Source organism: Enhydra lutris, unplaced genomic scaffold, assembly GCF_002288905.1.
Source record: "Enhydra lutris kenyoni isolate GAN:26980312 unplaced genomic scaffold, ASM228890v2 scaffoldscaffold36, whole genome shotgun sequence".
Taxonomy (NCBI): Eukaryota; Metazoa; Chordata; class Mammalia; order Carnivora; family Mustelidae; genus Enhydra; species Enhydra lutris.
In genome coordinates this window covers 19,867,389-19,888,828 of record NW_019154120.1, presented here as the reverse complement: position 1 = coordinate 19,888,828, position 21,440 = coordinate 19,867,389, and the positions used below count along the sequence as shown (strand labels likewise).

At 38.9% G+C, this 21,440-nt stretch overlaps 1 protein-coding gene across 2 annotated transcripts in view; it reads right to left on the bottom strand.

The window, feature by feature from the left end:
• The window catches only part of LOC111154213 (transcription factor 4), a 349,469-nt gene extending 338,094 nt beyond the window's left edge, over positions 1–11,375 (bottom strand). Inside the window, exons 1-2 of one of the 2 annotated variants that reach the window (XM_022513674.1) lie at positions 10,862–11,375; positions 6,767–6,839 (exon numbers count right to left, since the gene is read on the bottom strand). In XM_022513674.1, coding sequence (XP_022369382.1) covers positions 6,767–6,839 — 73 coding nt within the window. In that variant the 5' untranslated portion in view covers positions 10,862–11,375. Of the gene's footprint in view, positions 1–6,766; positions 6,840–8,580; positions 8,653–10,861 lie in introns of those variants that run through there. The other variant, XM_022513673.1, reaches the window with a different exon arrangement.
• Between the last annotated feature and the right edge of the window lie 10,065 nt (positions 11,376–21,440).

Below are 21,440 nucleotides of genomic sequence, written 5' to 3'. Positions count from 1 at the left end.
TAAAATCAATATTGTGTAGTTCCTTTGCGATTCCCTGAGGATCTAAATGCAAAAATTTTATAGCTGGAAAGTTGATGAATTTTTAATTCAGTTAAAATGACTCTGATTTAAGAGGCATTTTAGCACATGAGGATTTGTAAGCTAAAATTTTTAGAGGCAATCAGCAAATGAAACAGGTTCTCTAAAAAGTAACGTACAAATACTGCTGAACATGTGAAGAGTTGTTTGCAAAACAAATCAATACAGGCACATCCAACAATGGATCGCAGTTAATAAACTACATATAGTAATTACCACCAATGGCAGTCTAGAAAGTCATTCATTAAATGTTAATTGTCACACAAAAGTACAAAAGCATCCATTTGAACAATCTTGTGGCTGCACCTTTAAATAAAATACTTTCTTGTGGTCCTGAAATTCATCCATATAAACTGATTTTAAACACACCTGGTATTTGATATGCTGATTACTAGGCCTTTATTTATTTTGGAAATGAAAGCAAAACATGACAACTTTTTTCAACACTTTTGCTACTCCAACAAGTCAGACACTAAATAAAAGATATATATATTGCTTATAACAGAGGGTAAACCAATCTTCTCTCAAGATTAGATGAGTACCTCTCAAACGTCTCTCTCATAAGCATTGGGAGGCATGTGGTTCAAAAATATCAACCTAAAACCCATGTGCAAACTCACCATTGAGTCTAAATGGGCTCACTGATTTGGAAAATGGATAACCCAAGTGTAAGCTTATAAAGGTGGTGGTCAACTTTGAAAATTTCATTCAGAGTAATAAGAAACCATTGATATAAATAACCTTTTAAAAAAACACAACCCTATGATATGCTATACTTTCTCTAATACTTAGTGCTATATAATTAACTTGGACTAACACCTGGTCATAAAATATAGCTCATAAAATGAAAAAATAAGGAAAGGGGGATTTGTTTTCTGTTCCTACCTAGCTTCAGTTTGATGCTCTATCTGGGCGAGATCTGACTTACTCAACATATAGATTTATATTCTAAAGGTTTGGCCAAGAACATTTTGGTTCAAGACTTGTAAACTGAAGAACATTTCAAAACACACCATGTTCCTTATTAGGCAACTTGAGATCTGTTATCTTGGCTTATGGGAACAGATCTAAATAGCATCATAATACTAAACGTTGAAAATCACAGGCCTGGGGCCACCAGGACTCAACTCTATGCCTTGGACGAGGTTGCAAACTTCCAATATAAAATGTAGTTTACCATTAGGAGTAAATGTTTGATCTGTAAAGCTTACAAAATTACTTTGTTTATCATAGCAGATGAAAGCAAAAAGGAATAATTTTAAGCTCAAAACAAAACTGTTTATATGACAGTCTTTACTGCTCCATGATTCTAAGCATTTAAGACAGATTCGAGCAATTAACAGCATAAACTTTCATTACATAGTTCTATTATATATGTTTATGTGACTTAGCTGTTCATCTGTTATTTAAGTGATTTTCTCATTACAATAGTAGGGTAAAGATAATTTGCTGATGCTGTCAAAAATGTTAAGCATTTCTGTCTCAACAGATCTTGGATCCCCACGCTTGTTTAATGCATTTTATTTACTTAAGTCAGTGTCAAATAGAGTACTGCTTCTTCCTTCTGAATTTAGAAAATGTAACATTTTAAGCACATGTCTGGTAATAGACACATCAAAACTTCCAAACTGCTTATTTTAGTGATGCAGATGGAGTTCAGGATTATTGTTCTTGAATATTAAGTTTCAAAGATCTAACAATGAACTGCAAAACTTTTTTTTACAGTTAAAAATAGTAAATCTTTATTTTTTTAGATATTAACAGAGCAGGCTCGATTACCTCAACTTTTGGTTTGATGAGGTACACAAAAATAATTAAAAACGAAGTATTTTCATGGGCACCCATGCAGACTGTCTATCCACAACAGAAGGAAAGCACAACTTTCAAAAGATCTCCTATATTCTCCTCATAATAATAATAACAATAACAGGCAGACTAAATTACAATGCAATCCAACATAAATTAGAGAGCCAGCTTATCTGGATACTAAGGCAGGAAAAATATCACGGTTTATACCATTATCTCAAATATGTTTTTAAAAAGTGCTTATCTACTCTAAAGATCAGGAATAATATTACATGCCAAGCTTCAATAATATATTCTCATGTCTACATAATCTTGAAAAATAATCTATATCAGGCTATGTGTGTATGTGTAAAAAGGACACTGAATTAGGCAGACCTGGGTTTACAACTGATTTATCACCGGCTGCCTTGAGAGCATGTCATTGAACATCTCTGAATCTCAGTTTCCTCATCTATGAATTGAGCATGGCAATCCTTGCACCTCATGGCTCTTGTGAGGACTCAAAAGATACAATAAACATAAGGTGCATGGTACGCCACTTCACATATTACGAAGCACTTAAATTTTGTCAGTGTCATGCCCATCCAAACCTTATTATTCAATTTGGTATCTTGCAAATAATCACAGGGGAGGTCACGTGAAAGAGATTGATCAATAATCCAAAATACAGCTCTACACCTTAAAAAGCATTCAAAGGGCACATGCAGAAGCCGTAGCAGCACACATACCCTATACCCCTATTAAGCAACACAGATTATAGAAAAACAGAGTAGTGGAGCCAAAGTTACTCCCTTAAAGGATGTGCAGAGCCATAAAGAATCAGCAGATCAAAACTTGTGTTTTAGAATAGCAAATAAAGGCACAGGTGGGAACCTCAGCTTTCTTTCACTGCACAAGGAAGGCACTGGGTTGTCTACTCCTAAGGGGTTGCTATCCCCCAAATTCTATGATTCTAGTATAATGGGTTTAGTGCCACTTTACTTATTTTTAAATCTACTAAATTACTCCACTCCTTACAAAAAAGCCATACCACCATTGTGAATTGTACTATACAATAGTAAGGCAGTTTTAAAACGTACACATGCATACAAATACACACACAAACACACACACAGACACAAACACACAGTTAAATGATTCTTTCAACAAATGCCTTTAAGGAGAGATAAATTTTTTTTTTTTTTCACACCATAACCATGAACTCAAACTGTTACAGATAGAAATTCAGGATGCTGACCATTTGAATTTTCTCTGTGATACGAAAAGCACCTGCTGGATCAATTTTTTTCTCCCTGAATTTACTAAATTGATGTGCCATTTTGGTGTTATGTGGACAGAGGTTAAATAACCTGTATGAACATCAAAAAACGCTTCTCCTCTTCCAGAAATGACCACAACAAGGATGTGGTGAGTTTGACTGCTGCTCTTAATCGTTCAAACACCCATTCATTTGGCAATCTTTAACAAACACTGAACACCTAAGTAAAACTAAACAGTTACAGGGGGGGAAAGCTCAACTTTTAAACTAAGAGAGGAAGATGTAATATCCATCACAGACGAACTGTAAATACATGTAACAGATGTGACGAGGGCTGTTCTTGAGTATAGATCATTTTAGTGGCCCAACTCGAAAACTACTTTTTAAAAAGATGCCAAAGCTAGTAAGTTTCTCTTTTGCTCATAAAAGACTCAAAGGTAACCAAATAAACTATATTTTTGTTATAATAGAAAATAAAAACCCCTGTTCATCAATGAATTATAGCTCCTAGGTGCATTTTTTTTTTCTTTTGGTGATTTTGCCACCCTACTTTTTAACAAGAATAATTTTCCAAGCATCCAGGCATGTGTATGTTTTTAGTTTGTTTTTAAGAACAATGATATAACGGATATTAAATCCCTTTGTATAAGTTACCATATAGGTTACAACTATTTCTTAAAAATAATTTCAGAGCCCACCAATTCATTCTGTTAAGGTCATGGAAGCTCTGAACCACCATGGCTGAATTGTTTTAGTGCTCTCTGCTGAACACCTGCGAACATCAAACAAAACCTGCTGGTCCTTTCCTGGGTTGACAAAAGCCTTTCATGTGAAAAATGCTCCCTGGGAATGTCAGGCTGTAGCTCAGGTTACATTCCATTCTCCCTAGCAGCCTCACCATTTCTTAAGGTGGTAGGGAAAACCATGTTTGTGAAATGAAAGATGAAAGGGAATATGGCCACACTTTACTTTCATTCCCACATTGCAAATCACAATGGAGCATCCTATATTAATAGATTCAAAAGCTATTGGGAACTTTATGCATGAAATATCACCATGCCTCACTTTGAAGAAATATGGCTGGTTTTGCAAATATGAACAGTTTACTTACAGTCTGGGTCTTTTTTTTCTTAGACCCAAGTTTCAGAGCTACCCATGAAAGGGACACCTGAGGCCACTCAAGGCAATGGATATTAACCTGCAGCAAATTTAGAAAATTATTTCTCTGTCAAAAGTTTCCTAGTTCATCCTTCCAGTTAAAGAGCAAAGTTCAGTTTTCCTGATTTTTCTATTTGATATTCTTTAAAAGAGATTTATCTTTGTCGTAGAGTGGAAATATAAGCCATTTTTTTAAACTAATAGCTCTGTGTTCAAATATGTCTTGAATAGATGAGAAAAACCAACACTACAATCTGTACTCCATATATTATAGTCACCAACATACCACAGTGGATGAATACCCTGCATTTTCATTCCAGCTGCCAGAGCAAAATAGCCACTGCACTTTTTTTACCTTTACAAGTAAACATTTGGGCCTGAAAACTGCAACTGTGGTACACTGTAACTTAGTGTTCAGCACCTTAAAATAATCACAGCATCCTCATTAGAAATATCATAACATGTCTTACTAAGGATAAAGTCTCTTCTAGAATTATGTATGTGTGTGTGTACTTGTGTGTTTGTGTGTATAGATAGATAGATATAGATATATATTTGTCTTAAGAACTGTGTAAGTTCAATATATAATCACTTACTAAGATGCATTAATACATAATCTTACTTATCAAGCCTGTCCTCTCTGTAAACATTTAAACATCATAGCAAAGACTTTATTTAAATGTGAACACAAAAAAGGGACCAGATGCACAGTTGTTTTTAAATGTAACACAATTTCATGCTCCTAAATTACTTTACTTTATTAAACCATACCTAAGCTGATACACTTATGTTATTCCAAATGTATCAGTTTTCACACAGTGCAAAAGAGTTTTTTGCACTTTGAAAGCAGTCTATCTCTGGGCCTTTCTGACATAATCAACTTTTAGATTTAAGCTGAATACACATTTTCTTAAGTAAAATCATAAAGAAAATTACTGTCAGAGATCAAGTTAGTTACTGTTTTGATACTGTCTAACATGAAAAATTAAGTTGTCTACAAGAGATACTTATACTGATCTGTACTTCAAAGTTATGTAGAGAATATAATACCAAAATTTGGAAGGCATAATACCAAGACAACAAAAGATGTGAAGTCCCTTAATTGAAAATATAACAGGGTCCAAGGCAGCAGAAAACAAATATATGGTCAATAGTACTTTTAACCAAAGTGGACCCCAAAATTGTCTCTAACATTATAAATCAAATTAATTATAACATTATAATTCAAATAAATCAAATTATGGAGATATAACTTAGTCTTATGGGAGCCAGAAGAAAGAGAAGTAACTTATTCGGAAATGAGCAACTTTTAAAAGCCACTGATTTTATAGAAGCACACCAATTATACAAATCACAAAGATGAACAGATTTCTTTCATTGCCAGAGCATCAAATGAAAATTAAGAGATGTGAAATTATATTCAACAGTTAACAGAAAATTCCACTGGCATCTCACAGCTAAAAGATGTCAACATTTACCAGTCTGACTTAAGAGTGGTACTCAGTCTAATGTACTGTTATTACCACTGCCAGAACTCCTAAAATACTACAGCTGCTTAAAAAGTATAAATGGATCTAAGCCTAAACGTAAAGGATAGCAGGCAACCATGTATGCTTCCTTCCTATATGAAATTCACTGGACCAAAAAAAAAAAAAAAAAAAAAAAAAAATTAAGTGAATATCATATTTTCAGTTTTCACTTTAATAAGAGACCTTCAGGGAGTCCCCTATTAAAACTCCTCCTTAGATGCCAGATAATCATTGCACACACAGATTCCTTTGTGAATAACGCTAACATCTTCTTAAAGCATCACCCAAAGACCTTTCATTTATGAAATGTAAAAGTCCTTCCATATTTGCAACTTTAAATAGAGCAAAAATTCACTGCACGGGAAATGCTTAGGGGAAAAAATAGCTAAAGCACCAAAAAGAATATTTTAAAGATAAATGAATTCATATTTTGCTCTCAGAGAGCAAGAGGCTCTCTATTTACAGCTAGGGTTTACTATGCAGGATTCATCTGCAAAATTAAGTGCTCACTTCTTTAAAAGGGTTAATTATACATAGTACCTAATAATTAATATTATTTACAAGGGATTTTCCCTTTTTTTGAAAGTTAGTTTTTCCCCTCTATTTTCAAATAGGGAAATAAATTCATTTTCCCCATGTCAACACTGGCCTTATCTTCACATGTCTGATTACAACTGTATTAGAAAATTGCTTTTAAATTAAGTAATGGAATTCTGAGACAGTTTCCTTGATTGATTAAAAAAAAAGCCCTAATTTTAATTTTGCAAAAGATAACATTTTGTGTAAACTATACTACTGATGGATAATGAAATAACCATATCATTACAGGCTAAAATTTCAATGACTTTTTCAGAACACTTCAACAGAGCCAAAAATATACAGAGTGAATAAACAGCTAAGAACACTGAACTACACGCTAAGAAAAGAATTTACATACTTGAGCCAGTAAAATGTCCACTCGCCAAAGAAGTTGGTCCATTTTTCCCACTGCTCACAGGAGGTGAAAACATCTAAAAGAAACAAAGAAATATGACTGTCGAAAAGAAGACATTTGTGCCTTTAGAGTTTGTCAAAGATCTTTCACACTCTTACCAAATAGCTTAAGAGTTTAGGCTAAAGGTTCATTTTAGTAAAATACATCACCATCCAACTTAAAACCAAAACAAGCTTAACATTACCAGTCACCTCCCCCCACCCCAACCCCTTTACCACTCTCTCCTTTCTTTTTCCTCAGGTTCATTAGATTGCTAGCACTAGGCAATACTGCTACACTTGAAACAAACACAGTCCCCATAATGCTATCAAGATTCAAGTTGGAGGGCAGCGGCCTCTCTAGAAAACACTAGTTTTACAAAGGAGAAGAACAAAGTTGTTTGTTTTATATTGAAAACCTTGGCCATAAACGTGGCAATGTCCATTTCCATCCCGTATAGGATTTGCCTGTCATATGTGAACCCAAATAAATATAAAAGTGCCACCTGCACTAAATTCTCATTTCGTCTCTAACATGAGAGCAATTTGTAGCAAGACTCTCTCTCTCTCTCTCTCTCTCTCACTCTCTCTCACTCTCTCTCTCTCTCTCTCTCCCTCTCACTCTCTCTCTCCAGCATTTATTTCGACCCTAATTGGTTTCCCTCTTCTTCGACGTATCTAGTGGATAATGCGCACCTTCCCTGAGTCAGAGCCTGCAAAAAGCAAAGGAACGAATGGAGAAAGTGCAGCGAGCAGAAAGGGGGCTACAAAGCTGCCTAGGGCTACGTTTCCTGGCAAAACTTCCGAAAGCCATTTCTCCAGAAGAAGGTCCAGAAGAGCAACAGCGGCAGCAGCGGCAGCAGCGGAGGCGGCGGCGGCGGCGGCGGCGGCGGCGGCGGCAGCAGCAGCGGCAGCGGCAGCAGCGGCAGCAGCGGCAGCAGCAGCGGCAGCAGCAGCAACATGAAAGAGCCCCACTTAGAAGGCGGTTTGGATTTTATTTGTGTGTTTTGTGGATTCTTTTTATTTTGCTTTGCAAATGCGTCTTACACCAAACTCATGTGGCATTAAAAATGAATTAATTCCCCTGACAGGTCTGGGACTTGGTTTGGGAAAGGGAAGCAAAGGGATGGAGAGAGGGACCAACTACAGCCGTAAAACTCCACAAGTGTGTAAGTTTGGCTTTGTGTTGATATCACGACTGTGAAATTTACCAAAACAGTCTAAAGGAGTCTAAGGGATGTATGATGCTCGGTACACATACACGAGTTTTCAGAATCCTAGGAAAAGATGCAACTAACAGGACTACAGGTCCTACGAACCCAAAGCATCATCAATTTAAAACTTTAAGAGACAACTGGGTCTCCTATTTTCTCTTCTCCATTTCCAGGAAAAAAAAATAAAATAAAATAAAACGAGTAGTATGCAAAGTATTATGAGTACTCTCATGTTCAGATAAAGCCAGGTTTTAGGGTTGTCTGTTTGTCCTTTCATTTGGGGTGAGATTCCATTATTTTGGAGGTCCGGTGGGTAGGGAATTCAAGGCAAGTAATTACACTCTGGGGGAAAAAAAAAAAAAAAAGCCTGAATCGTCCATCACACCCAAAAATTGTAGTTAAAAACTTATCAAAAAGACCTTCGTGTTTGCCAAGGATTCCGCCAATTAAAAATTATTCCTGTCCTTTAGACTACTATTGGTTTCTAGCTGAAGTGTTTGGGTTTTTTTGTTTTGTTTTGTTTTGTTTTTCACAGCTGTTGTTAGTTTCCACCGTTCTTTCTTACCGCACTGAAATCCAGTAAATCACTCAGCTCTTTGTCCGTCCCTAAGGCAGCCATTCGCTGTTGGTGATGCATTTTAGCAAAATCACACAAACCTAGAAACATGGAAATAACCGCAATCAGAAAATCCAGTCCCAATCCTTGGAGAAAACACAATCGGATTTTTGGAGACTGGGGGGGTTGGGGGTGGGGATGTGGGGGCGGGCGGGATTAAGGTGGAAAGGAGGGAGGGATGGGAGAGTTTTTTGGTTTTGTTTTGTTTTGTTTTTTTGTTTTTGTTTTTTGTTTTTTAAGATGGAATAGGCAGCAATAGCAAAAAAAAAAAAAAAAAGCGATATTGATATTGTATTTCCAAAGAGACGATCAAAACTGGTAACATCCACTATAAAACCAAATCCGGGAAGGGGAAAAAAAAAAAAAAAGCCGCTCTTCAGCGCATCATTTTATGCAACAGGAGGTAGAGCGAGAAATGAATGGATCACAGAGAAAAGAGAAACTACTCAGAACGATCCGGTCTCAACTTTCCCCCCACCCTCCACCCCACCCCCCTCACACACATTCACACACTCACACACACGCACACACACTCACACACACCACTCCCCTCTGCATTTCAAAGTAGCTATAAAGAAATTAAAGATGAGCGTCTCTGGAGTGAAAACACGTCCAAAGGGGGAGGGGTGACAGGGTCGGCGAAAGGGGGGGAGCAAAGTGGAGGGTCGGGTCCTGTAATTGTCCAGCACCCTAATTTGTGAAAGAAAGGGTTGTAAAAATTAAAGTCAGGCCCTTGGCAAAGTCATCGGTCCCTCCAAGTGGCATTGCTGGGGAGGGGGGGCGGGGGGGGAGAGATGAGGAGGAGGGAAGAGGCGCGGGAGGGGAAGGGGTGTCTCTTCTGGGAGCGCCGGGAGCCGGGAGCCCGCGGCTCGGGAGGCGCGGAGCCGCGTTCGGAGCCGCCGAGCCCCAGCCCCGCGCCGCCCGGCGCTTCAGCCCGCGGAGCCCCGCCGGCGCCGGTACCTACCGCCCGCGCGCGAGAAGGGGCTCTCCGTGCACCGCCGGCGCCGAGGCGGCGTTCATGTCTAACCACTGCCTCCACCACCACCACCTCCTCCTCCTGCGCCCGCGCCCGCTCCTGCTCCTTCCCCGCCGCCGCCGCCGCCGCCGCCGCCACTACAGATCCGCAGACACACAGCCAAGATCCCTGACTCTTAACACCAACTCTCTTCTCCGGGGAGGGGAGGGGACGAGGGAAGGGGGGAGGGGGAAACACGCCGAGGCGCACGGAATTGCAAGTTCAGCAAAGAAATGGGTGGGGGGGGCTCCGGCGGCGAGACGCGGCTCACTCGGGTCGGGCTGGCTGGGATGCACACACACACACACACACACACACACACACACCAAAAAAATCTCAACACCTCCCCCGCCTCGCAAAAAAATACAAACGAAAATTCGTGGAGCACCTCATTTTCCCTCAGATCGTCAGTTACAATCTGAAGCCTGAACAGTTCAGTTTTTGCTCGTTTCATCCATCGGAGGCACTTTGAAATTTATTCGAGTTTACATCCCCTCACTTCTTTCTTTCTCTGACTCTCGTTCCCTCTCACTCACACATCCACACACAGCAAAGCAAGTTTATACTAGGCTGCAAATACACGTGATGCAAAAAGACTTTGCCAAGAGGAACAATATTTTTCTTTTCCATATATAAACCAAACCACATTTTGCTGGGGAGATTTTCATTTCGGTAGTTTTGCACTGGGGGCGAAACCTAAATTGCATACTTTCTTTCCCCTCCCTTTTAAGTCACAGATTAGTATAGCTGCAAACTTCGCCAAAAAAAAAAAAAAAAAAAGCAATTTTTGAGGGTGGATGTTGTTTTGTTTTTACACTTGAGTTCCTAGCCACGCTAAGTCCCCGTTCGCCAGCACTCTAAGTTTTGAATTCAACATTTACCATTGCAGGCCTTGCATGCTCTTAAAACATACTTTTTCACATCACTTTTTAGGATTAAAATTAAGCTTCATAATTCTATCGTTTCATAATAACAACCGTGCTTTAACCAGTATATGCAACATACGCTATTTTAACGTGTGTTAAAATACACATTCCAGAAACCCTGTAATTGCTAGATGTGCAAGTACATACACAAAATGCATGCACACACTTTTTCCCATTGGCAATTATTTAATAGGTTGTTCCTTTTGTTTTAATAAAACATTGGGATCGACATTTTAAAAATTAAATTCAATTACAAACAGTTTACTCTGACAGCAAATTGTAACGTTACCTTAAATGGCCACAAATATGCTCACAATATTCCAAGGAAAGTGACTTTAAAAAGAAAGACAAAAATCTTCTGCAAGTACTTAGTATCTCACATGTGTATCCCCCAAAAAAGTATTTTAACTGGTACTCAGTTCTGCTCCAGGGATATCCACAGAATACAAGATTATGCACCTGGCTCTGGTTTTTGCATTTTCCACCATAAAACTGCAACAAAATTCCCTCCCCCAAAAAAGAAATCATTAAAAAAAAAAAATCCAACAACTTTTTCTTATTGTTTATAAAAAAAAATATCAATACAGGATAGTTAGAATTTTTCCTCAAACAAATCTTGTTGGTGGGGTTTTTTTCTTCTCCTCTTATAAAGTCTTAAACTTGTTCCAAGTTTAGAGGTGTCTCATCATCATCATCCTCCTCCTCCTCATCATCATCACCATTGACTCCCCCGTGGAGTCACATTGATAATAATAGGTTTCCCTGAAAGATACATTGTAATCCATTCACATCCGGGCACTGCGGGCTTATAAAGAGAAGGCGCTGCGGCCGCGGCTGCTCCTCCAGACAATGACTGGGGAGGGGCGGGGCGGGAGCGAGCGGCCATAGAGTAGTAAACAGAGCGCCTAGAGAGGCACCTAAGATGGCGGCGCGTGCGGGCCACGCCTCCTCCGGGATCGGAGGCGAGTGGTTGGGCTCAGTCTGGTGTCGCGCGTGGGGCCGAACCGTAAGGGGTCTTGAGGTTGGGGCTGTTCGCAGGCCCGGTGCTCCTGTGCACTGCTTCTTGTTCGCTTTCCTTGGTTCTCCCTATTTTTTGTTTTTGTATTTTTGTTTTGGGGGGGTTTTTTACTCAGAAGTGTAGTTTCCAAAATAAATTAGGCATTACACGCCACAGATTTCCTCAGGGGAGTCAGATCCCCTGGCTCACCCTCAAGGGAGGCTGGGGAGAGGCCGCGCTGGCCCCACCAACAAAAAGAGAGCCCGGATTCTTTGGCCGTGTGGAGCCAGGCCTCTTAGCCACGCTTGTGCAGCGTGGGGAAAGGCCCCTGAACCAAGTTGTAGTTCCTGGGCTTGAAAAGGGATGAGGGTCCTCTCCTCGCCACCCCACCCCATCTTTTTCTAGGACCCTAGAAGAGAACTTTCTAAGACGAGGAGGTCTTCACTCAGAGAGGACTTGAGTTAACTAAGTCATAGACTCACATCGAGTTTGTACCATGAACCACTACTGACCCAACTTAGAGTTCTGGCCAAGCAGTTACCTTCTCCAGCCAGATTTCTGTTCTGTGACTTGCAAATAATGATCACTTTTACGAATTTCAGGAGTTAAGGGGATAAAGATAAAGGCGGAGCCACCACAGAAGAAAATTTCCCTTTCCATCTCTAATTCCTCGCTGAACCAACGGATACCGCTGATCTAGTCCACGGATTTTAAAGGGAGCTTTCTCTCTTCCACCAGTATATTAGTCCTCCTACGGGAGAAAAGCGAGTAATCATAATGATGGGTTAACACTTACATAGTGGGTTTACTATGTGCGAAACACTGTTCTAAGAATTTTTCAAATGTTGGCTGCTCTGATCCTGAGAATGACTCTACAGGGTATTTTTTAAATATTTTTATATTATATATTTTATATACAGAGGATCAGAATCAAGCAATGCTAAATAGCTTGACTCAGGACACTTTGGTAAATGACACAAACCTGCCTAACATTACACAACTTTATTAAGTGATAGAACCCACCTTTGAAGCCAGGCAGTCTGGGATCAGAGTCAACATTCAACCACATTCCTATACCATCTGGCAGCAGGAACCACCTAATCTCCATTTTCTGATGCAATTTTGTGGCAGTAACAGAGTTCAGATTAATTTTTAAGACCTTTAATTCATATGTAAGTTTTTAGAAAACAAGAATTCGGACATTCATAGTTTGTTTCCTGAATATTCACACATTGTGAAGATTTCTGTCTTCTATCCCCATTCCATGTCCTCATCTTAAAATAAATTTTACATGTAAATACCACTTTACACTGTATTATCACCGCATTATCTGTGATTCTCAAAGTAAACCTCTACAGGGTTATACTGAGATGATGTAATAAAAAATTCACAAACATTTGCTTAGGAGAAATATTCCACTGGTTCTACCTCTAATCAGCTCCATGACCTAAGGCTTGAGGTCAATGTCTTACTGTAAAATATACAGGCTAGAAGATAATCCCTTAAGATTCTTTCTGGTTTCTAGTTAGATTGTAAGAGTCTCCCTCTCCTGAATTTCAAGGGGAATAAATGATCTGTCCAGAAAAAGAAAAAAAAAAAAAAAAGATAAGATCAGGTCTGAAACCTAAATGCACACAACTGATTGCTAGCATTTTTTTGTTGTTGTTGTTTATTTTATTTGTTTGAGAGAGAGAGAGAGAGAGAGAGAGCAGGAGAAAAAGCAGAGGAACAACATTGGGAGAGAGATAATCTCCAGCAGACTCCCTGCTCAGCATGTAGCCTGACCAGGAGTTCAGTCTCACAACCCTGAGATCATGACCTGAGCTGAAATCAAGACTTGAACGCTTAACTGACTGAGCCACTCAGGCAACCCTAGCACACTTCTCTGTTGTTTTAAAAAACACCCGACAGTCCAAAAACCATGTAACCCCCTTCCTATATTAAATTCAGGGACAAATGTGGATTGCTTTTGTTTTTGTTTTGTTTTTTTTCCCCCTTAACTATCAGAAGAATAGATATATCTACAAAGTTATACTTAAGAAGATTGGAGACAGCTTAGAAAGGAAGACTCAATAGAATTTTGTGAAATTTGGATAAAAAGGTAAGTGCAGCAGATATGATTTGGGATGTCTCTTCTAATTACAGACTCCCTTCCTTAAAAACCTGTCCATAAATCCTGATCTAGAGGTAGAACTTGGTGTGGGTACTACATGATTCTTTCCTATCCCAGTCTCACCAAGCTGATTGGATCATAGGAACTAAAAGAGGAAGATTGACAGTAGTCTATGGTGAGTGATAGATCTGACTTGTTGGAGTCAGCTGGCCAGGGCTGGTGCCGGGAAGCCAAGCCATGTGAGCCCTGGTTATGGGGAAACAAGAACCATGAGTAAGCAGAAATTGCTCTTTAGATAAGAAAGATTTTGAAGGTTCTGAGAAAAGCAGACAACTTGAGTCCTAGGAATAAATGAGTAGAAATACTTTCCCAATTATTATGAGGGTCACTTTGCCCCTGTCCCTAAGATAGCTGACTTCTGCAGGGTTCCCTTTCCCCAACTGAGCTAACCTGAGTACTTTCCTGATCCTTGCCACTGAAGAATTTAGAATTTAGAAAAGCAAAAGATTCTTTAGATTTCAGCATTTCTAAACAGTCCTTAACATTAAAAAATAATAATAATAATAAGTGGTGACCACTATTCTAGAGTATAATCACCGTTCCACTTCCACATGGTAGCAATTCTATCCAATTAATTGTGCCACATAATAGTCAGGACAGTATATACAAATGTCATTCCCTTTCTACTGTGTTGTGACCTTGAGCAAATTTCACATCTCGTCAGAAGAAAAAAAATTAACTTGTCTTCAATACTTTACATGACTGGTTAAAATCAAATGAGATGGTAGAGATGAAAGTACTCTGAAAATAACAAATTATTATGAAATGTAAGGCTTCATTATTGCATAAACTAAGTTGATGCCTAAAGATCACATTTAATTCATAGGCGTATGGAAGGAGTGGCAAATATTGAAACCCAATGAGTCACAGAAAAGGACAGACATTGAAGGGGGCTTGGACCAAACCCTTGAGTTTAGTTCAAGATTTCAAGGTCACATCACTAATGAGTTACAGAGGCAGAAGTAGCCCTCCAGTAACTGAATGCCAGTCTAGAATGCCATACCATTCCTCTTCAAATTTCATCAACTTGGATCTCCCCCAATATTGTCCATGTTAAAATAAATAAGCAGACAAAACTATACACACACTCTGCTCCTTGATGATCTCAAGAAGTTCATCCAAAAATTCAACAAATAATTTTTGAGTGCCTACCTTGGGTGAGCATTTCTTCTTTTAGGCCCTGAGGCAAAAATTTAGGCCAAAAAAAAAAAAAATCACACCAATATAAAAGTCAAGGACAGGCTTGACTGAATGGCGAAGTCACCATGAACAACAAGATATGGCTTGTGGGAGATATGTGGAAAAGGAAGGGCTATCCCAGTATAAATTTAGGGCACAACCATCAAGGACCCCAGGCTGGAGCCCAACAGACATTGCAAGGCTGAGTCAGAAAAGCAGGACAGAAGAGGAGGGATTAGTCAGTGTGTGCGGCAGGAGTCCATAGCTTCATGATGCATGCATAATCCCACCTACCCAGGGCCTTTGCATTTGCTGGTTCCATGATTCTTTCTCTTGGTGGCTCACACAGCTGGTTTCTTACCATCCTTCTGGGCTCAGCTTAAACCTTACCTCTTCCTAGAGACCTTTCTAACCATTCTGTCTAAAGTAAGCACCACTCGTACTATTTTCTGCCACATCAACTTTATATCCTTAGTGGCACCTTTCTCATTGGCACCCATTTGTTAATATGTTTACGTTTAGTCGCCTGTCTTCACGGTCAGACCGCAGACTCCGTAATGCTGGCACCATATGAATCTTGTTCACTCTATTTTCCCATACCTAATGCAATGCCTGGCACATATCAAGCATTTGATAACTTATCTGCTACATAAATGGATCAAGAATCTGTCTTTATTCTTAGGATGCACCCTTTATAGTGAAGAGTATAGCTTTCATACCTTTTCAAATCAGGCTCTCTTTAAGGTTTTCTGTTAGCTTGATTTCATTGTTGGTAAATGTTGCTGGCAAATATTCACTGTGATGTGAAACAGGCCACTGGCCCCTTGTCACCTCAATCCCAGACCCTAAAGGATTGGGTCATAGTATCGCTTCACTACTGTAACATTTTATGGATGAGAACACTGAGGCTTGGGAATACAACAAATTTCCTGAAGTCACACAGCCCCTACACGGCAGAGCTAAGATTCAGAAACAGGCCGACCATGCTTATGTTGACAGTTCAGTGGCATGTGTCATGGCTTTAACAAGCTTAGGAAACCATATGGTTAACAAACCATAACAAACCTTCCTTATTGGACCTAGGGACACAAAAGGGCATAATTTTTATTTTAGCTATTTTTAGATGTTTTGGGGGTTTGGAAAAGGGAAAGGTTAAACAAACAAACAAAAAAACCCCAAAAACTTTCATTCTTAGTGTCCACAGAGTTTGTTTAAAAAGGACTCCAAAGATTTAGTGCCTGCTTTCTGGAAGATTCTCTTCTAATCATAAAACTGTTTTCTCTGCTAGAGTTTGAAAATAAAGGAAAATAAGGCAGGAACAGAGTCCCAGAGGAGAAACAAAGTTGTGTATAGACCATTTGGTCTGCTCCCTAATGGTCTCATCCTCTTTGTGTGTCCTGCAGGTTTAAAAGCTCAACATGTGCAGATGTTTTCTGCAGTTGGCCATGACCTCAAGCCAAGGCACCTGCCACTGAGCTAGAAAAATGATCTACCTGTGTCTGAGTCTCAGCTCTTCTCTGGAATAACCACGTGATCTTGGGCAGTTGGTTGTATCCCCAAGCTTCAGTTTCTTCATCCACAACATGGGTATAATAACGTGCCATAAAGTTATTATGACCCATTAAATATAAGAGTATTAGCAGATGAACTTGGCATAGTGCTCATGCAGCGACGGTAACCTAGCAGTTATAATACATACTCTTCATTGTCACGGTTTTCAAATTTCCACCTCAACTCTTTAATGTTCAGGAGATTGATTTACTGGGTTTGTTCAAAGTGAAATAGAACAACATACGTAATACCAACATGCGTTGAATGAATGAAGAGTAAGTGTTGTTTTACAGAAGGCTGTTCCAGGTGAGTCTATACAGCATAGTGTGCACAGAAAGTGACTATAAAAAAAATATTTAAAGCTGCCACTTTAGTAGGTGGGCTTCATTGCTTTGCTAGCAAAGGTGCTCATGAAGCATATCCTGGGATCATAGTGGAGAAGAGAAATGAAAGCTGATCACCTCCTCATTCTATCGCTTCTCTTCTCAAACTGCATATTATTTCAAAACCAACAGCTACAGCCCACCAAAGAAAAGGAGATGACTGGAAAGATAAATGTTTTAAAAATAAACAATGTAGAAAGAATACAAGGAATTTTTTTTTAAGATTATTTATTTATTTATTTATTTATTTATTATTTATTTATTTGACAGAGATCACAAGCAGGCAGAGAGGCAGGCAGAGAGAGAGGGAGGAAGCAGGCTCCCTGCTGAGCAGAGAGCCCGATGCGGGGCTCGATCCCAGGACCCTGGGACCATGACCTGAGCCAAAGGCGAGGCTTTAACCCACTGAGCCACCCAGGCACCCCAAGAATACAAGGAATTTTAGAAAACAGCAAGAGAAACTTTCGCCTATTCAAAAGTGCAATAAAACTGATTGAACTTAATATACTTAACCTGTGGTTTTTAAAATCCCTCAAAAGCTGTACTCCCCTCGCTGCTCCCACTTACCTTGGTAACTTTATCTCAATGTCTTCCTAAAGGAAGTTTTGTATCTAGTCAACTAACCATACAGCATACCTTTATTGAGCAGTTTGTCTATGAAAAGTGCTAGGCAAGATGTAGTGAGTAATTCAAGATGAAAAACAGGACCCCTAACCTCCTAGCATCCTGTCCTAATGGGTAGGCCAGATGTAAATCACCCCAACTCCTGACACACTGAACTGAGAGCTATCAAGACATAAAACTGTGCTACAAGGCTGTAGCCTAATGCGTAACTACCAGGTGGAGAAATCTGAAGACTTAGAAGAGACAAGGTTAGAGCTAGATCTGGAAAGACAAGTGGTATTACTTTCAAGCAGGTAGAAAGAGAAGCACATTCTGGGCTGAAGTGCTAAGTCTGGCAAAGGCTGGCTAAGGACTAAGGGTCTTGTTGGGGTTCGTGAATAGAACCAAGGTATTAAAACTCAGTTGGCAAATTTGGACCCATTAGCTTTTATTCCTGATGCATGGAACAAGTGGGGTCATGCCCAAAGAAGCAATGATCAAATACTCCTTGAGAAGATCATTTGGGAAACAATATAGAGGAAGATGAAGGTAAGAAGAAAGGAAGGCAGAGACCAGGTTAGAAACCTATTGCACTTCTTTCAACCAGTGATTGTGAGTCTGAGGGAGGGCTATGTTATAGCTGTGGAAACTAGAAGAAATCATTCAAGAGACATTGTGTCTAGGTTATTAGAAAAGTTATTTGGGTTACAAAGCAGCATAAAAAATCCATTCAAACTGGCTTGAACAGTAATGGGCCTGCAAACCTAAAAAGTCTAGCGCCATCAATTAGGGCTTCAGCTTTGTATCTCCCCATTTTTCTCAACTCAGCCTAACTTTCTAAGTCAGGCTAACTCCCTCATGTTCTCCAAAATGGCTACTACTATCAAAACCTGGAGCTATAAACTTTTTTGTTTGCTTTCAGGAGGGGATAGTTGCTTGTTCTCCCTAAGCTTTGATACGAAAGCCTCAGCTGGACTCTAAATTTACTATCCTAGGAAGACACTTGCTTTGACCCAAACCAAGTAATGATGGGTTACATTCATCCCTAAATAATTATGTTGATAAGCCTCAAACTTGTTAAAGCCCACTCTTGGAGTTAAGGTGAAGCCAGTCCTACCCAACACACAAGGCTTCTATATGGGGGTGGGGGTCGGTGAGAGGATTGGGTATTGATTGGAGAGGCAAGGACAAAGTCTGCCAACCTTTCTGGACATCCGTGCCACTATGCATCTCTTCCCATCCTTTACCTTGTTTGAACTGACCTCCCTCATGTAGTTCCCTTGAATAACTCCTACCTTAACATCAAATCCAGCTTAATTCTTACTACCCCTTTGAAATCTGCTCTGACTTCTTGATTTTCCCCATCACTTCCTCCTCTGAAACTAACTCATTTACTTAAAACAAAATTTTTTTTTAAATTGTAGTATGACATAGAGTAAAAAGTAAAAACCTACAAAGGTTGGTAAATTTTTACATGCACAAATATCAGTTCAGCCACCACCCAGCTCAAGATATAAAACATTTTCAGCAACCCACCTTTATCTTCACTGTCCTTACCCATGCCTGTGACTTGTATCACCAGAAATTAGTTTTGCCTATTCTCGAACTTGGAATTATCCAGTATCTATCCATGTGTATCTAGCTTCTTTCCCTTCTCATTACATCAGTAAAATTTCTCCATGTAGTTGTGTATAGGAGCAGGGTATTCTTTTTTTATTGTTGTATAGTCCATTGTCATAATATACAACAATGTATATATCCATTCAACACCCCAAATTCAGGCTTTGCAAATTTTGACTATATGAGTAAAATTTTGTACATGTCTTCTGGTGGATAAATGCACTTAGTTATCTTGAGTATGTATATAATAGGATATTCAATTATATCCTATTATATAGGATATCTTATTATATACCTAGGATTGTTGGCACAAGTAGGCACATTTTAGTTTCAGGAGACACCGCCAGACAGTTTTCCAAAGTAGTTTGACCAATTTTTGCTTGCACCAGCAATATATACAATGAACTAATTTACTTTTAAAATAAACTATTGTGATCTATTTATTCCTGTGTTGGTATCACTTCATCAATTAGACTCTAAACCTCTAGAAGGCAGAGACTGTCTTAGAGTTCTTCATCATTCCAGTGCCTAACATTGTGTTCTGCAAAGGCATAATGAATGATTCCATCAATTTTCAACAAAACTCTAGCTATGAATTTTTAGAATTATATATGTATTATTCTGTCATTAATTAGTAATCAATAATGTGATTAATAATAACACGTTTTCCCTTCTCACTTTTGGGTGTATATCCAAAGGAACTGGTAACAGGATCTCTAAGAGAAAGATATTCGCACACCCATGGCCATTGTAGTATTATTCACGATTGTCAAGAGGTGGGAGCAACCTAAATGTCCATCAGTGAATGAATGGAAAATAAAGAAAACGTGATATATGCATAGAAAGTAATAATTTTCAGCCTTTAAAAAGAAGAAATCCTGTCATATATTACAGCATGAATGATTCATGGGATATTATGCTAAGTGAAATAAGCCAGTCAGAAAAAGAAAAGTATTGCATGATTATTATATATCTATGAGATATGTAAGGTAGTAGTCAAATTCATAAAAACAGAAAGTAGAATGATGATTGTCAGGGGCTTGGGGGAGCAGTAAGGGGAGTCAGTAAGCCCAGAATTTCAGTTTTCCAAGATGAAAATTTCTAGAGATCTGCTGCACAACAACGTGCATGTTGTTTGCTAACACTACCGTATACTTAAGACTGGTAAAGATGGTATATTTTATGTTATGTGGTTTTTGCCTCATAAAAAATAATAATGTATTTTCTTCTAATTTTAGAATTTTAAAAGTTAAAGCTAAGTAATTTTTAAAATTCTAAAATTAAAAGAAAATGCATTATTTTTCACTGTGGTACAAAGATACAAAATAAAGCAAAACAAATGTACTGTAATACATACATATATTCACAGTAAGCAAAAAAAAGTCATTATTTCTCTCGAGTTCAATTTTTCCCAGCAAATTTTGAGGATCTAAATTTTACTGATTTGATTCTTTAATCTATTTTTAGTTAGTGACAAATTTTATCATATGCTGTTTTACCCATTTACAGATTGCACTTAGGCTGTATAGTTCTACTAATAGGATTTGATAAAGATTAATTTTTATATTTACATGATCGCTCACCCCCAAAAAACTTCTGAGCAGTTCTCCTTGAGTCTTCTAGGATTGTGCTACTGGCAAACTCCATTCTCATTTCTTCCATATTTTAGTTGCTTCTGTGGCTATTTTCTCTTCCTATATATTCTTTGGGATCTTTGTCTTTCTGCCTTAAAATCTACTGATGAGTTTCCAGAGTAAAGTATACTACCCCACACTCCTCTTGCATGGGATAATTTGTGGCTTCAACAAAGCTTCCTGTTTGGATGTCCTCACTGATTGTACTTTCATTTCTGCAGCAAACTAGGAGCCTGCTGACTTCCATGATGTTTTGCAAACTTTCGTGAGCATCACAATAATCCAGGAGACTTGTTAAAACTCATTCTCTGGGACTTCAATCCCAAAGGTTCTGATTAGCAAATCTGGGGAGGGACAGGGACCCATGTTCCAACTCCTGCATTGGAGCCAGCGGACTCTAGCTCAGTAGAGGCCACTGTGCATATTTTTCCCAACTCCACATTCAGTGATGTCACATCAGATAGAATCAACCAGATAGGAATCAACCAGATAGGAACATTTATAACATTGAAATCAGCAAATGCTAAAACTCAGAACTCTTCCCCCACCTCATCCCTCCTTCCGCCCAATAAGCCGGATGTTAAACATTTACCAGCATGCCACCAAATGCATGACTTTGCAAGCAGCTAAGTGATGGGGATTTTGTTAGTCCTGAGACCACAGTTTGAACTGCATGCGTGCAGACACACACACACACACACACACACACACAAATCCAGATTTTTTTT